The sequence below is a fragment of the Cyprinodon tularosa genome, unplaced genomic scaffold (assembly GCF_016077235.1).
Source record: "Cyprinodon tularosa strain WSP-4 unplaced genomic scaffold, ASM1607723v1 ctg723, whole genome shotgun sequence".
Taxonomy (NCBI): domain Eukaryota; kingdom Metazoa; phylum Chordata; class Actinopteri; order Cyprinodontiformes; family Cyprinodontidae; genus Cyprinodon; species Cyprinodon tularosa.
In genome coordinates this window covers 494,108-511,718 of record NW_024039478.1, presented here as the reverse complement: position 1 = coordinate 511,718, position 17,611 = coordinate 494,108, and the positions used below count along the sequence as shown (strand labels likewise).

The 17,611-nt window shown below is 36.7% G+C and overlaps 1 protein-coding gene across 3 annotated transcripts; it reads right to left on the bottom strand.

Annotated features, from left to right (window-relative positions):
* Window positions 1-1,737: 1,737 nt before the first annotated feature.
* On the bottom strand, window positions 1,738-9,714 carry aimp2 (aminoacyl tRNA synthetase complex interacting multifunctional protein 2). Of its 3 annotated transcripts, none has more exons than XM_038269190.1 (4): window positions 9,462-9,714; window positions 8,209-8,427; window positions 7,767-8,001; window positions 1,738-2,514 (listed from the first exon to the last, which is right to left on the bottom strand). In XM_038269190.1, exons 1-4 carry the CDS (start codon window positions 9,585-9,587, stop codon window positions 2,126-2,128), a joined length of 969 nt encoding a protein of 322 aa, XP_038125118.1. In that variant the 5' UTR covers window positions 9,588-9,714; the 3' UTR covers window positions 1,738-2,125. The 3 variants fall into 3 exon arrangements, with proteins under 3 accessions (XP_038125118.1, XP_038125119.1, XP_038125120.1); XM_038269191.1 differs by having other exon boundaries at window positions 8,209-8,433; window positions 9,468-9,714; XM_038269192.1 differs by having other exon boundaries at window positions 9,573-9,714.
* Between the last annotated feature and the right edge of the window lie 7,897 nt (window positions 9,715-17,611).

Genomic DNA, 17,611 nt, shown 5'->3' with positions numbered 1-17,611 from the left:
TATATGGTCATTCCTGTAAATCCATTAATAGCACATGATGACTGGTGTTCATAAAATAGGTGTCTCAATTCATAAGATATTTAAACACCCAACAGCAAAAAAAAACTCCACTGCTGCAGAGTCTCAAGCGTATTCTAAGCCACACGCCCAGATGTCAGCTAAGAGCTTTCGTCTTGTCAGACAGCTGCCTGGAGACCAACGGGAGCCTGTCAGAGAATACCAACCGAATTGAGCGCAGGCCGGGCACAGAAGGAAACTGTCAGAAACACAACTCTGGGGAGAATGCCAACCCATTCCACAGAGAGAATGAGAAATCATAGGATAAGGTTGATTCTTTCAGCATTACTGCGTGTATGAATGTTAAGGTATGCAAATTCTGAAGAGGTTTTTGACAGTTTGCCTATAGCAGCCACAGAGGATTATACAGACCTAGCTGTGGCCTGCCGAGAAACTTCACGGCTAACAGAGTTGGGATTTGACTGCACACATCAGATAAGAAGCAAACAGAAGAGAACTTGTGGCGAAAAATAAAATTTTCTACACCACAAGTTTAATGCTTAAGAAAATAAATCTTGGTCCACAGGGTTAGAAAAAAAATTTAAGTTTTTCCTTGTTCCAAAAAATATTGTAAGTTTTATGTTTTTGAGCTGGAAGTTTCTGTTACCGTTCAAGGTAACAAATATAAACTGTTTAACGTCACCGATTTAGTTTTTTGTTTAGCTTTTGCATTCAACATTTTTAAGCATCATTAATGAAATTCAACTAATAATAATGAACGATCGTTTTCTGACTGGATTTTATTTTATTTTAGCCTGAATTATTAAACCCTGCCCTTTTTCAAAATCGCCATGCACAGAATGCATCCCTCTCTACAGCACTAGATCCTAAATTAAGTGCAGTATTTATGTCCCTAAGTCATAACATATGTTTAGACTATTCTATTGGAGTCATTTAAATTTTTCACTAAGAGGATAAGCCAAGGTCCCCGACAAAGATGTTGGCTATTATGCAATATCCAAGCAGAATAATTTAAAGTTGATTGAAAGAGCATGGGCTGTGGCCAAATCTGGAAACATTTCAGGCTTTTACAGGACAGAAGTTACCACCGTTCGAATCATTGAGTTAAGCAAATCCCAAAACACAATATTTCAACCTGCTCTAAAGAAGACTAGAACGGGGTTCAGTGGACCAAATAGATTTCCTTAGAGTATACTTTGCATTTAAACTGCATTTATTTTAGGGAATCCTTGTACCACAGCCTTACGGAAGGATTAGTCTCACAAAGAACTGACAAATGGAAAGTTTCCACAGTGACCCTAACCCTTTAATTTATGAACACTTCATGCTTCCTTCTAAAAAGCTTTTTCAGCAGCCCTTGCCACCTGTCAACCAAGCTAAAAATGCCCAAATATAGTTTAATGCTGAGTCTGATTGACCAGCAAACATACCTGAACTAGCTCTACACCACGCTAATGCACCCATCCCTGCAAGAAAAGGCCCCTAAAGTAGTGTACAGAAGACCGCTTATAGGAATTTACTGAATTACGAAAGTTTAACAAATGTTTAAGAAAATCTAACTGAAAATACATTAGAGAGGCTAGTGGGTCACTGTTTAGTGGTTCCTTACCTTTTACTTCACTCACTGATTGTTTTTCAGCTGAACATGATCATAAAGTGGATAAAATTGTCAACATTTAGCACAGTTTTTATATACATATATTAATGAAACAATACAAATCCAAGTTTAAACCTTTTAATGTTTTAAGAAAAAACTGATGGTATAAAGTATTACTTGTGAAAAGACCCGTACCACCCCATACCACACATAGAACTAGATCATGTTAGGCACAAAGTTGAAGGGTTAACATGGTTTATTCTGTGTTTTTTCCTATAACTTCCCTTAGTAAATTCCCAGTAATCCGTCACCAAGCACACGTCTATGTAATCCTCTTTTTCTTTCCCCCCTATTTCATAAAAGCAGCATGGCAGAAATAAATACTGTTGTCTGTCAGTACAGAGTTAAACTACAATAAGGTGGGGAAGAATTAGAAGGAGTTCAAGACATAGCTGAGATAATTTTTTTATCCTAATGCCCCGTCTGTCACCCTGCATCTGACAGTCCTGGTCACTTTAGGAGGACCTTAGCAGGGCCAAAGTGAACTAGGTTCTCGCAGGACTTGATCCAGCGTTGAACGTTAGTAGCAGCGGAGGACGCGGAGCCTGTCTGCATCACACAGCAGTAGCAAGCGATGTCAGCCAGGGAGAACTCTGGTCCCGACAGCCAGGGGCCACGACCCAGAGCGGAGTTGAGGGCCCGCAGGACAGCAGCTCTCTCTTTAGTGCTGCCGTCTGCCAGCTGGAAGAAAGCAGTGTCCACCCAGCCGTCCACCAACGTGGCCAGAACAGGGTCACTGGGATAGGGTGCAAGCAGCTTGAAGAGGAAGCGTGCCACGTTGGCCTCACCCTCGATGGGACACATGTTACGGACGCTGAACTTCATTTCCAGTTTGGGAACTGGAAACAAGCAAGAGAAAAATATAAAAGTACAATTCAATAAATCTGATCACCAACAAGAAGTTTATTAATTTCAGTAAACTAATTAAAAAAAGAGAAAAACGTAGACCAGGGGTGGCCAAATACATTCCGACAGCAGTTCAAAGAGCCGCACATTTTTAACAAATAAAATATGACAAAAACCTTAACATTTAAAAATTTAAATTTAATCATCTTATTTCATAACTGATCCTTTAATAAAAAAGCTTAATGTAGAAAATTTCTTCAGGATCCTGACTGAGTTCAGTGCTTCTTCTTCGTCTACAGCCCAAGCTGTAGATTTGAACTCTAAGAATGTGACAGCGATAGGCATGACGAACAGACAAGTTTATTTCTTTCTTAAAAAATACACAGATCCCTCCATTTTGGTTAACATGTTCTCTGCTCCTCTCTGCTTTCTTTTAACCTTGTCCTCCCTTGCATTTACTTGAGTAGCTTTATAAACAAAATTTACTTTTAAGATAGTTTTACTGCGCTTTTACTGCAATTCTGAAATTGCTCTTTTAGAATTACTTAGAGACAGTCTTTGCTGGAAAGAGGTGGAATGGAGGAAGTGTTTGGAGATTGGAAAATATTTCTCAAAATAAAATTCTCCATAAAGAGCAGCTAACTTTTGCCGCCCCTGTTACCAGACTGCTTTCACAGAGTGATATAATACAAGAGTTATAACTGAAGAAGAGAATCGACTTAATTAAAATCCAAAATTCAGTTTCTTAGGAAATTTGGATACTAAATGAACACAGTAAAAAATATTTTTTCATATTGAGAGTTTATCAAGTGGAAAGTCTATTAGGGCTGGAGCAAATTATTATTTTGCAAATCCATTAATCTGTCAATTATTTTTTGTAATTTATAATTGGATAGCCAAACTTTTTACGCAATTAAACATGGTGAAAATCAAACTTTTCCACTTGAGGAAATCTGGACAGAGCATATTGACAGACAATTTTCTTTTAGCTTAAATGCAAAATGTTTACATATTTTTTTCTACAATCTCGGTATAATGACTGCTCTAAGTGAGTTACTCTCTCACAGTCTCTATACTCCAGTTAACAATTAATCGATTACTAAATTAGTTGATAATTATTTCAACGTTCGATTTATCAGGGTTAATCCAATTAATTGTTTCAGCCCTGATGTCCATATCCATGATTTCGCAGCATCAGTGGGGCACAGCATGGAGGCAATAGGTCTGTAGCTCCCTATAAAAGGTTAATGAACCCCACTGTACAAAACCTACCCACCTTTTATAACCGCACTTTTTCATTTCGCTCAGTGTTTCATTAAAATGATCAGACAAAGCTCAGCCTTTTTAACAATGCCCCTTGCTATTTGACCCTTTATATGAAAAACATCCTTAACTGCCTGCTGGATGAACGAAGTCATCAATCTTCAAATCTTCCATAATACCACCATTATCTGAGAAACCAAATTTGGTTTTTATCAACAATAATCTTTAAAATAAGCTGTGATATGATACTTAAAACATATCAATGAGGAATTACTGTAGTCTGAACTGATGTACTGCACAAAATGTACTTTTGAGGATAGATTAAGTAAGTAAAATGCACAGTAATCAAGTCAGATTCTGCTTCTAACAGTTTGAAATAAAAACCCCAAAAGCAGTTTCATAAATCTGAACCTAACCAAACATTACAGGCTATAAAAACTATGTGAAATCACATTAAATATTCTGTTTTTCCCTCATTCTGCTGCTTTCAGGTAGCCTTGTTCCTGATAATTACAACCATCGATCAAATACAGCTCCGCCTCTGAAAAGCAGCTGAACACCTACTTCAAAGCTCATGTCTTTTTGTTTCTTGTAATTACTTTGACCTGTTTAATAGCATGGTAATTAGGTTTTATAATAATATCGGACAAGCCGTGCAGCAATCTGCCCACATGCTTTCAGAAGAAATTACATCCAAATTTAACAGAGTCGCTGTGTAATAAGCCTGCGCTGTTCAGCAGAGATGTGTGGTATGGTAACACTTTTTAGAGGACACTTTGTACATTATTGTAGAATTGGAGTGACTTCAAAAAAATATTTAAAACCTTTAGATGCTTTCATAAGATCCAATACAACCCATAATTTTAACGCATAGTAGATGGACTGTGTAAAAATAAAGAAGCAAGTAAATAAACTTCCATGCATGAATAACGTTTGATATAATACTGCACTGTGGCTTTTTCTTGACACCATTTAAAAAAGGGTCAGATCTGAGAAGTAGGCGTATTTAATTGTCCTGTCAATAGATTCTCCAATCTAGGCTGTAGATGGCTGCAGCTCCTCCATACCCGACACCTCCAAGCTGCCTCTTTGTGTAGTATTCTTCTTGCCCAACCTATGAGCAGGAGAACACTCATGCCTTGGTAGGTTAGGTCTAGATGGTCAAAGCCCATGATACCATTTTAAAACCAACCTTTCTTTTAATTTTTATCTCTTAGTTTTATTCGCGAGGTGCATTTCTAGTCTTACGATGCTTTTCACGGATGTTCTTTATCAGACCTATGAGGTCTTCACAGAACATATATGCGGGTTTCAATCCCTCAGAATTAAGGCTGGACTTTGAGAATCGATCAGAACCGGTTCTAACATTTCAATTCCCCCCTAAATCTTTGAAATCTTACATTTTTGATTCCTAGTTTCCTTGCCCAGTTCGCTGCGTAAAATCAGCAAAGAAAAATCTGCAGGAGTGTGTGCACAACCATCTGTCTGGGCAGCAGCATTTAAAAGAGTGGCTTAATGTTTATTAAAGAAACAACCGGTTGGTTACCTATATCCTTTGCATATTGCTTAAAGAATGGCACAAGTCTGACATGCGTAAACACTGCTGGACTCAGGATGAAGGTGTCTTCTTTGACCCACTAAAACAAGGTAGATTTCCTGTGGGAATTTGTTCCTCTTCTTACTTCATAGCACACCTTCTGTATGGAGAGCAAAGCCTTCATATTTTCTTCCTTTTACTTTACGTTTTAAGATGAGCATACCCTGTATATTTTCAATCCTTGTACTCAGTTACAGCGCAAACTGCACAACGAAATAGCAGGGTTTAAAACTTCACAGCTCATGATGCATGTTCGTTCACTGTACGGCCTGACATTCTGATGCGATCTACCTGCTCACACTGTATGTCCAAAAAACAGATGGCGCTGGTAGGAAAACGCCTGTTTGCACCTGCATGAGGTTCTAGTAAATCGGTTTGTAGCTCTGCTTGAACAGCAGGACTTGACCACGAACACCTCACAAACTTGATTGATTTTTTTACAACCTTATGATTCCTGGTCCGGAAGTGGTATGGAGAGGCCAATCACCCCGTGTTATACCCTGTATAACATACGACATAGGAAGCATGATGAGGCTGAAAATCGCCCTGATCCAAAAAATTCTTACATGACTGCAGAATCGGCCCGAAAAGGAGTAAAAACTCGTACAGTGCATGTCCACCATTAACAGATTACCTACTAGATTTTCTACACCTTCTGAATACAATGTTAAGCACTTCTAAACAAGATGTGCCAAACCTATGAATAGTTCCAAGCATAACTTCATCTGTTGTTTACTTTAGTACATTTGGGATCCGTTTTATATACCGTAATAAAACTAAACAAAATGACAGAGTATGAAATCTGATCATGCCTGCATCCACTAAAGTCAAACATCTCTACTTCCACATCCGGTTAAGTGGAGCTGAGATGCAGTAAACGATGCTGGGGAAATAAATTTAGTCAGGATGCTTTTCAGCTGCACTGCTTTTTTCTTCAGCTCAGACACTCATCCCATCATCGCACTGCAGTCAGAATCAGGTAAATAAAATTATAAATTTGTCTTATAGGACATAAGTAACGGCAGCATTAGATGGTACATAGGTGTTAATGTGTTTTTAATAGGTTTTTTAAAAAGAAAGCCCCATAAGAAATTCCAATTCCATGAAAAGATAATTATTTTGATTTATGTTAAGAGTTCTTAGCTTTGATATTTATGTACTGAATATTGCCAAATAGATGGAATGTAACAGAAAGAATTTAGGCTTCACTGAATTTGATCAACTTCACCTCACGATGATTTAACACTTGCATTGGTCTATGACATAAGATCACAATGCAACACAATGAAGTTTGTACTTCTGAGAAACTACAAAGTTTAGTGAGAATACTTCAGAAGGGCAATATAAATATTCTAAGATTCCATTAGAGGACAAGTGTTACTAGCTGCCGACAAATTATAGGTGAAGCTATAAAGCCTTGATTTGAAGTGTTGCAGTCCCTGACCCAATATCTAGCATGCTAAATATAATAGAGTTGGTGCAGGTTGTTTACTTAGAGGTCGGGAGCAGAAGCAGCTAATAAGAATCAAGAAATGAAAAGAATACTATAGCAAACAAATATACAGACAGCATGGTGGAGAGTGAAAAACGCAATTTCTGCTCGGAGCCCAAAAGCCTTTTTTATATGTGCATGACTATAACAGCCTCAGGAGTATAAACGCATGTCAACAAAAGCAGATTAAAACACAAGGAGCTACTTGGATGAAGATGTAACAATGAGAAAAACTTATGTTCAAAAGAATTGAAGTTGATAAAAAAAAAAAAAAAAAAAAAAACTCACAAGTCAGAGGCTACAGCTGTTAGGAGACCTTAACAGGAGCAATTGACCAGAGGGGAAATTTCTTCAATCAGTGAAAACACCAATACATCAATGCAAGAAATTTGAAGTGATACCAAGCTGGTTAACTCTGCTGCTTGTTCTAGAAACATTATTGCTTTGTTTTACTCTAACATGTATATTGTGATCAACTTAAAAGTTAAACTGGGAACATTCACCACTAGACAGCTCTTAAAGAGGAATAAAACAAAACCTCAATGTCTGAAAAACCTGCATCATAACATAATGACAATTGTAACTAAAAAAATTAAAGTATAACATCTGCAAAATTGGTGAATCCAAAGGATGCAGTATTTCTTAAGATTATATATAGTGTAGTCTATAGCCTTGTAGACAAATTTGCTGACTTTAAATCCAGATGACCTTTACTTCCAGTGGTTGAGAATCTAAGACTCAAAAAAAAAACGTGGGTTCATTTCAACTGATTAATTATCTGCAATCATAAGCGGTATTAACCCAATTGATATTGTGCAGCCCTGATCTCGAGCCAAAAACAAGAGAACTTAGGTTAAAGTTGCCATCATGTACACGTATTAGAGGTTCCTTACCATCCTTCCATATGAGGGTGAAGCCCAGCTGGAACATATGACGTGCATAGCTGCCTGCGTGTTTCGGACCGAGGCAGGACAGGAGCTGCGGTGGCACACTGCTTACTGAAGAGTGGACATGGACAGTGGAGAGCACCCGGTAGCGCTGGCACAGCAGGCTATGAAGCACCAGCAGGGTGAGGGGTGGCTGCGCAGGGTTTGCATTTATGACAATGTCACGTAGAGCACCCAGGTCCTAATTGCAGAAAAAAAAAGTTAGTGTGTAGTTCTATACCAACACTACTTCAATATAATAAAGATTAAGCTACTTAGAGACTTTACAAATTCTTGAGAAAATGAAATAAAAGGTACAGTTATGTTAGCTGAAAATTTTGTCATTACATTAATTTGAGGCTATTGCAGTAAATATGCCAACATGGACAAACATGCATTAATTCCTTACCTTCCCCAAAAGTGTGTCTAAATTTGGACTTCCTTTAAAGATGTCACAGCTGGAGCTTTGTGAGGAAAGAGTGTTGCCAACCGTTACATCCAGATCTGCGTCTGGGGTCATCACGGTCTTGGCGAGGCCTTCCACGGCTGCCTTTAACTCATACAGCTTTCTTAAGATCTCATCCTGACGGGCCTCCAGAGCCTTGACAGCTGGGTCCACGTCCCCGTTCTGGAAAGATGTAAAAAGGCACAATGCAAAACTGAAGACACTGAGAAAGACAGTCAGACTAAGTGTAAGTGCACACCCACATCCTATAATAGCTGTGGGGGGAGAAAAAGAAAAAAAAAATCTTAAGTTTAAAATTAACTTCTTATTAGCTTTGAAGTTTCAGAAAAGCTTTATACCCAGGAAATTTGGAGCAGATTAATATTCAGCATCAGGGGACAAACAACCAATTAAGACGGTTCCAGAAATCAAAACAAAATTATTCTTAACATTTGCTTACATATAAGAGAAAAAAAACAGATGATGTTTTGAGGACTATTAGAAAATAATAATTTTTAAGTGTATATCACAGGAAGCATCATTAAAGGGAAGCTTTAGATGCTGCACATTAATCCTGGTCTATAGGAGTGTGCAATAAATCAAGATTTTATAGGAAAAAATAAAGCAAATTTTGATCCATCTATTCCTGTGTTCATAAAAAGCTTTTTCCTCAGTGTCTCAGGGGAAAAAAAACATATTTTCATAAATTCTTCCTTTCCCTTTTAAATATGGCAGGATGGATTTATGCAAACCCTGATATCAGTCATGAACACAGCAAACATCAAGCTGAACAAACTTAAACAGTATCATATCTGCTTGTTGCAGTTAATTTGGGAAACGACAGGCTGCTCATTTTATCAGTTAGTTACTTTTTAGCAGCAGGTGACTCTTTCCTTGTCTGCTTTGTTAAATATAATGTATGTATGAAACAGTCATGAAGTTGACTTAAAATATATAAAAGGAGGATCAATCATATGATAATAACATGCTCCTTTTTAATCACAATTTCATTTCTATGTTATTTTTCAATAAATCTCTGCAATTTGTTGTTTAATATGACATTTATTATGACATCCAGTCCCCTAAACTGGTAGCTAACTTTGATGAACATAACGCTAACATTAATCGGAACATAACAGAACTAAAATAAAAATATGTAACAGCCAGGGGTCACAGAGGAGGCAATAGATCCTGACTGAAACTAAACCAGCGGTTACCTGGAGCGCGTGGTCCGGGCTGCAGCTGTTCTCCAGCCTCGTGTGGATATTCGGCAACTTGTACACGCAGGTGGGCAAATCAATCTTTATTTCCGGACAGAGGGTCTTTACCTGGTACATGGACATGGCGGAGGACAACCGGAGCAGTGCCGAGGACAAACAGTTAAAACATAAAACACAAATATCCTCTAAAGAGGTGTGGTGTTGACAGGCAGCTAATGCTGCTGCTGCTGCTAAAAGCTAGACCGGAAATAGAGGCCCCTTTGACGTCACGTCCGGTGAATAAAAACTTCTTAAAAACGTATTTTATTAATTAATTTAATTAATTTAATTTAATATTTTAATTCGTTAAAAACGTCTTAATACATTTTGCAGTATTGTAGTAAATGTATATGGTAATGGTAGGTAATATTTATATTTTTTAATCTAAATGATACATGCTATAATTTATTAAATTAGTTTTACTATTAAAATACTTTGTAAAATTCGGTATTTTATTTTAAATACACTCTTGTTCAAATGAATATTAAATGTACATTTCTAAGCGAATATCTCTCTATTAAAATAAAAAAAAAAAGAATTTGGTGGGGTTGTGAAACAAGAATTTGGATTGAATTAATATTTACCCTGGTTCATATGTTTTGTTTTGTTTTTTTCTCATAGAAATATTACTTTCAAGTGAACTTGAGATTCATAAGATAATCTACTTAACTAAGTGAAATAGCTAATGCTTATTCCAATATAGTCAATAAAAGAAGCAGGCCTAATCAAAAAATATTAAAATAATTGAGGTAAAATAATAATAATAATCAATTCCTTCTTAATTGCTCAGATAGTGTTTGTTCCAATTGCCTGATTTATGATGTGATCAGACAAAATGTTACTATGCAAATTCTTGTATGAAAAAAAAATCTAAGAAAAGTTTACAAAAAAAAAGATATAAGAAAGAATCTCTTTTTTGCCACGTAAATATTTTGAAGCCTGCTATAGATGTAAATTATTCCTGAATAATACGAAGCACCTTTACTAACTAATACCGCTGAATCATGACATCAGTAAAACAAACACAAGAGGGCGCCATTCTATTATTTAAGTTTTTTCCTCCCAGCAGTGTTGAGGTTTTACAGCGACAGATAATTATGTACAATTATTTGAACATTTAACAAATTTTGCTTAAAACATAGTAGTTCCATAAGTTTATGAAATTATAATACTAACCTACCAATTTAAGTGGGTAATTAAGTAAAAAACAAATTAATTTATTCTGCTAAAATAAGGATTTCTGTTGAAATGAGTTTAATAAGCTATAAACTGTGAAGGTGAGGTTTCACTGCATGTACTCCAGTTATTCCCATTATTGGCCACCCATATCCATTAAATATAATGTTTAGAAAAATTAGGGTATTTTAAAATCTCTTATCTTATGTTGTATGGAAAACTGACCTGACTTTACTTTTGGATGGTCAGAGTTCAGTATTAGCAATAAAAAAAAAATCTGTTTTGTTAGTTAGTTTGGTTATTTCTAGTCTCAGGGCAAGATATGTGATACGATGTAGAAATCTTTGTATCTGGAGAGTTGTATTTACATTTTACATTTAATTCACATCTTACAGCAGTAATCTGTGCAAGAAATTAAATTTAATTCTGGACAAATGTTTCCATTAAGCCTTTAGTTGTTGCATATTATTTATTGCATATTTTTAAGATATGAAATTGTTTCTTTTAAGGAAGTACTTGAATACTGCTTAGATTTAGATTCTTTTTCTCAATTTTTGTTGTTCCTTTTTTATATTGCATTAATTTTATAAAAACAGCAAACAATATAGCTACAAATAATTGTACAAATGGAATTTGACACTATAGGTTTTCATCAAGTAGACATTGAAATAATTTTCTAATTGCTTTACTGACAAATAGAGTTGAGAGCAAAAAAAAACTTTTATTAGAAATTTCTCAGTTTGTTTCCATTTAGTGGATTAAAATGGATATACAGATTTGTTGGTTTTTGGAAATTAAACATTACATGTTCCATTTGGGAAAAGTGAAAGTAAATCAATATTCAAAAAAAAAAGGAGTAGAAGTATAGCATGAAAGGTGTAATTAAGACACGAAAGAAAAAGTTTATAACAAAAAAAAATCTTTATTAGTAATGACAAAGAACATTAGAGAAAAAGTGATGATATTACAGGCAAATCATACGTTTCATAACAATCTTCTTTATATATTGCAGGAAAATACAAATGAAATGTCTGAGGTTGTGGAAAAAAATGTAATGTAGAACATACACCAATTAAATATGTGGCATATTTCGATGAAACGGAGATGCTAAAGAAAACTTAAAAAAAAAAACAGGATTAAAATGGAGAATGAAAGGTATCATGGGAGAAATGCAGACAAAGAAGAATTAAAAAATGAAAGAAAAGCATTATTCCCATGTCTGTAGAATGCAAAAAACAAAAAAAATGAATTTAGTGGCAGTTGTGGAGTTACATACAATATGTACAATAGGTGGCAGTATGCACCTTAAAGCTATTTCCAATCTGTCAATAAAGGAAAAGAAGAAGCTACTAATTAAAATGTTATGCTCAGTGCTGCTGCAAATCTTATACATACATGTATGATATTTGAGCCAGCAAATAAATGCATAGAGAGTAAATATGTGATAGAGGAGTTATATTGGTAAACTTCTGTGCCCCATCTTGCTCCTCTGCACCTGAGATCTGAGGAGGCTAGTAGAAATGTCCATGATTAGGTCTAACGTTGCACTAGCTTGTTAACTCTAAATTATTCACATTCAACTGAGTTTGCCACGTGTTTGCAGGAGTTTGTGGTTTTCTTAGCTTACATTTACATTTTGTAGAGCAGCGATGATTTCCAGAGGGTCAACCAGCACAAAAGGACAGAGAAAGACTTTGATTAGACACACCATCGACAATACCTAATAATTATTAAATCAACCAAGTTATCTAGGTGTGCTAAAAATCATAACATAGATTTTTTAACAGATGGTAAAGCTATGAAATAGAGTTTAATGAAATAGCCACTTGGGGTTTTGCAAATATCAATCTCCAGGGTTTTACAGAAAATATTCCCTAAAAACAGAAATAATCCAGTGGGAAAGACAAAAAAAAAAACCTTGCTGAATATAGTAGGTTTAAAAAGACAAGAATCAACATATAACTAATCATTACATTATGCAAACTCAACACTGCAACACTCAAAAGGTTGGGGCATAATTTGTTGCACACCTTAAAGAATGTACCCCCTCTCCCTTAGGTATATGTAGATGATAGTCTTGTGTAATTTTGGATGTTTTCAACTGAGCGCTGTTCATACACAGCAGTGTAACGGAGTATCGGTGCTGGGTGTCCAACCACTTTCCATCTCTCTACTATATAGCCATCATTGAATGGCAAATTTTTCTACAATTATCCAAAGCTTAAAACCTCTTAAACTGGTTCCTTGGAGAAACATTTATTTCATTGTACTAAAATGACCTCCACCCTCACCAAATTTCAGTACAACCGAACAACCTCGGTATTTAAATGTACTGGAGATTTACATCCTGGATATGCAGATAATAAATCTGCTAAAGTTGTGTGATGTGTCATGTTAAAATAGACACCTTGCTGCAGCGATGAAGGCTAAACCTGCTCCTAGCAATATCAATATTGTTTTTTCATTGTATACACAAGAAGAATTCTAATATCATTTTTTGTAATATTTGTTAATGAAAATGTCAAAATGCTTTAAGCTATACTCCGGTTTTCAGTCGCAGACTCTTTTTAATCATAGGCATGTTTGGATGAACTAACACTCATGACTATATTGTCCATGAGTAAACCATGAGCAAATCTCTCCAACCAGACAGATTGCCTCCATTTTTCAGTAAGTAAGGCAGAATAAGTTTGTCATGGAAGACGATTGCCACCTTGTCCTATTTGTGCCTTCTCATTTGGAAAAGTCTGCAAAGTACCGGTCTCCTGCTTCATGACAGCCATTACCGAGTCTGAGGATGCGTCAGCACATGTAACAGCTGCTCAGGGCTTTAAACAGGGTGTGGCGTATAAGTTCATGTTGCAAACATGCAGCAGTCTATCTAACAGACACCTCTTGAATCACATTAGACAACTGATCATTTGCTTCCACGAAAAACAACTGACTCAGCGCAAAATACATTTTAAGAAATCACCTTCCACGAATGTCCTGTGTGTTTTGAAGAATGGTCAGTGATACACTTGTGATCCATCATTCATAAATAATGAAGGGAATCTACACGCATACATCATAAGAAGAGGCTCAGCTTGAATGAGAGGAGAGGCAGAGCTGTCATCCTCTGCATTATGGATAGAGTTCCTATTAAGAGCCCCATTCAGGCGTCATAGCATGGCGGTGAAATGTTTTACACTGTTTCACTGTGCACACAGTATCAGGTAGCATTATCGCTGATAGTTTGGTGGAAAAGAGTGAAAATGCTTCGTATTTTTCAGCCTTCCTGGTTTGCATGAACACATCCGCTTGTTACCAGTTAAAGATGGGAGGTGCATTAAAGTTTCAGGCAAACTTAATCAGTAAGATGAGCCGGACACTCCTTTCTTGATATGAGTTTTTAGTGACAATGAAACTAGGCCATCAATAATTGAGGTACGACACAGACAATCAGGATAGGCATTTGTGTCAATCAGCACAGTTGTGAGAATCCAAAAGGCTAATCCAGAGAAAAAGCACTCTATATTATTAACAGTTGCATGAAATGTTTGAATAAACTGAAAAAAGCCCTGCAATTGTAAAAAAAAAAAAAAAAAAAGTTCTAAATTTTAATAGCTTTTCTTTACAGAATACATGAGAAAAAAGCGTACTTACAAGATACTTTTATTTAACGAGTATTTACTGTTTTTAGCTTTGTGAAAACAATCTATTCGTCTTGTAAGGAGCTTTTGGAGGATTTTTGTTGTTAATTTTTTCAAAACTATCCTGAGTTGAGAAACATTACAAATATTAATCTAAGTCTATATGACAAAAATATATGTATTGAAAAGATAAATGTTTTAAACATTTTTCAATAAAGCGGAATACATCCAATACATCCAAAATATTTTTGACCATTAAGAACATCAAAAAGAAGTCAAGTGTTGTCAAAGTCTTGCACTGATGTACTGATATTTTTTCAAACCTCTTTTACAAAAGCTATAAAAACTATGTCTAGCCCATAACTTTCAGAAACATTGGAAGTTGCCAGTCTTGGGTCCACTTTTACACCTCCACCTCTTCAGACTCAGATACTTTTGTCTTTACACTTTATGTACACTTATTCTTAATGTATTTTTCCATCTCTGCAAAGCACTATGTAATGATGTGCTGCCTATAAACAGGGCTTTATAATGAACGTATTAACCAACAGGACTTATGTCTGAGATGTCCATGAAAGATACACATTTTTGTTGGTGAATTTTCTCTGTTTTAAGGTTGACCAACATGTTGTACATCCTCCTTTTGCAGAAAGACAAATAACTCTGTTCTAGGTGGTTAAAATATATCATAAAATAAATCGATGTAACATTTATCTATCTGATACATGATTCGAATATTATATCACACACATTGTTACATTCAATAATCAAAACTACATTTTATATAGTGAATTAGATAATTAAACATTTTTAAACCCTTTATTGCTAGGTGTCGCAAGGCTTTATCACTCTTATTTTCAGCGTCATAGGCTGAAATGTTGGAGAACCCCTGGTCAAAATGGATGAATAATTAGTTCCCGTAGAGATGCCATGGTTATAAGGGCCTTTCTCTAGCATTCACTGGTCGAGATGCAGGGTACACCCTCGACAGATTGTTAGTCATACAGACACACACAAGCCCAATCCCAGTACACCTCTAGCGCTACTTTTAAGCCTTTCCCCCAACATTTTGCACATTCCCATAAGGGTAGTGGTGTCCCAATTTGCACGTAGAAGTAGTGGACATAACAAGGGATAGGGGGGTAACGTGGAATTTTAGGTGGTGACTTCATGAGGAAAGGCTAGAGACAATGTCTTTGAAAACATGGAGAGCTGGGATTTTGCTTGGCAACTTGCAGTTTTCTTTTTCCTTTTCTTTTTTGTTTTTTCTTTCCCTTTTAAAAGCAAATCAAAGCCTTTGGTGTAGGAGTTCTTGGCTTACCTGATTCTGCCAGACAAAAAGGGATAGGTTAGATGGTGTTTTGGAGCTCGGGCAGTAGCAGCAGGAAATCAGAGCGACAACACCAATGTTATGCTGAGAAATACCTGCCCTTTTGCACAATGGATTGAACTATTAATGAAAAGGGAAATTTTAAACATATTCTTAATGTTTTCATATTTCTTATGAATGGATGCCCTAAAATTGAGAGTTTTGGACAGATAAATTTGAATGAATACGATTTTTACTTTTATGGAGACATGTTTTAGTCGATGTGCTACAGTCAGTGTCCCACAAAAAATTCTTTGCTCAGTGGATGTAATTTCCCACTTTTGGTATCAACACCATTCTATATAATTCCTGACGAAAAGCATTAAGAATATGTTTAAAAGTTTCCCTTTTCATTGATATTTCAATCCATTTTCTCTTGGCAGGCAGGTATTTCTTGGAATAACACCAGCAGAGAGATCACCAAAAAATACGGAAAGAGGCTGCCAGACCTTCCCTTCTCTGGAGCTAAGAGACCACAGCAGGAGATCGGAGGAGCCTGCTGGGGAGAACCAGAGCAGGGAGGGCAGGCAGCCACTTGCTGCTGCTGACTCGGGAATGCTGCAGGGTGAGGAGAGAGGGGCTACGGCTGGCCGTGAGTAGGACATTAGTACATGGAAGATGTCTGCCGTGGAGACAGAGTGAGGAGAGGCTATGGCTGGCCTGAGCTTGGCTCTAGGCTAACTGCGGGAGATATAAGGAGTAGCGCAGATGATCAGCCCAGCCTGCCAGTAGAAAGCCCACTAGCAGGGAGAAAAGGTAGGAGGTAGGAGCCCAAACAGTCCTTCTAGGCCTAAATTAAAAATAAAAAGCTAAAAACCTCTTAAGAAGATTCCATATTTCATCCTTTGTCAAAATTGTGTTCTTTTATTATTAGCGTCTCTAAGGTTTTATGTATTTCCAGTTTTGAGTGAGCTTCCTGTCACAGGGGATGTTAGCTGGTGGCTGGGCCGACCCGTGTTCCTGAGAACATTACTCAATCAAGAAGACTAGCGTGAATATGAGGAGGTGAAGGATCATCTCACTGTGCCGGATGATTACCCCTATTAGTCCAGCCAAAGACCTAAATCTGGAATATCCTTCTTGTTGAAAGTTGTCTTCTTGTTAATCTCTTTTAATGTTAACATTGTTATTGTTACACACAACCAGTGAACCTCAGTTTGTCTCCAACTTTCATGGAAAAGGTCTTACCTGTATTTAGCAGTTCTCAATCTTATTCACCTGCCTGCCCGCTCTCCAGCACATCTCTTGGAAGTACCAGTCCTCTCGATCTTACTGCAAAGTCTAAAATCCCGCTGAATAAAACTCCAACAGATCCATGCTACCTCCCCTTAATCTGTCAAGTAAGCAAATCAATCAGTCATCACCAACCAACTCTTTCCTAATCAAACTGCTTCCTCCCCTCGGACCAGCCAGAAAGTTTGACATCCTGCAGTTCTCCATTTCCAGATACTTGTTGCTTTTGTATATTAAATGTTGAAGTTAACTTGTTTTCCGTGTGATGTTGCATGTGAGTAAAATGCAATAAACCGACATGACAGAATCATCAGGCCAGTCTGATCCAGCAGAATCTCGCTTGAGCCCTGGCTCTGAACGTCGAGCAGGTGAAACTGGAAGGAGTTGGGGATTCTTGTTACAATGTTAACAATTTTTCAGTCAATCCCGTAGGTCTTTTTTGTTTAAAAAGGATAAAATCTCATTTGTGATCAGTTTATAGACAGCCCTGCAGTGGGCTGAAGCAAGGTTTGGGGGTGAGTTTCAATTCCAAAATCCCTTTGACCAATTTATCTCTGCATTCAAACCGACATTCAGAAATACTGAGTCAATTTCTGACACTTTCAGTAATATGGGGAATTTAAAACCAGTAAGTTACAAACTTTCCCTTTGAGTTTTAAACTCTAGCAGCTGCATTGTAGGGGCCTTATCATGAGAAA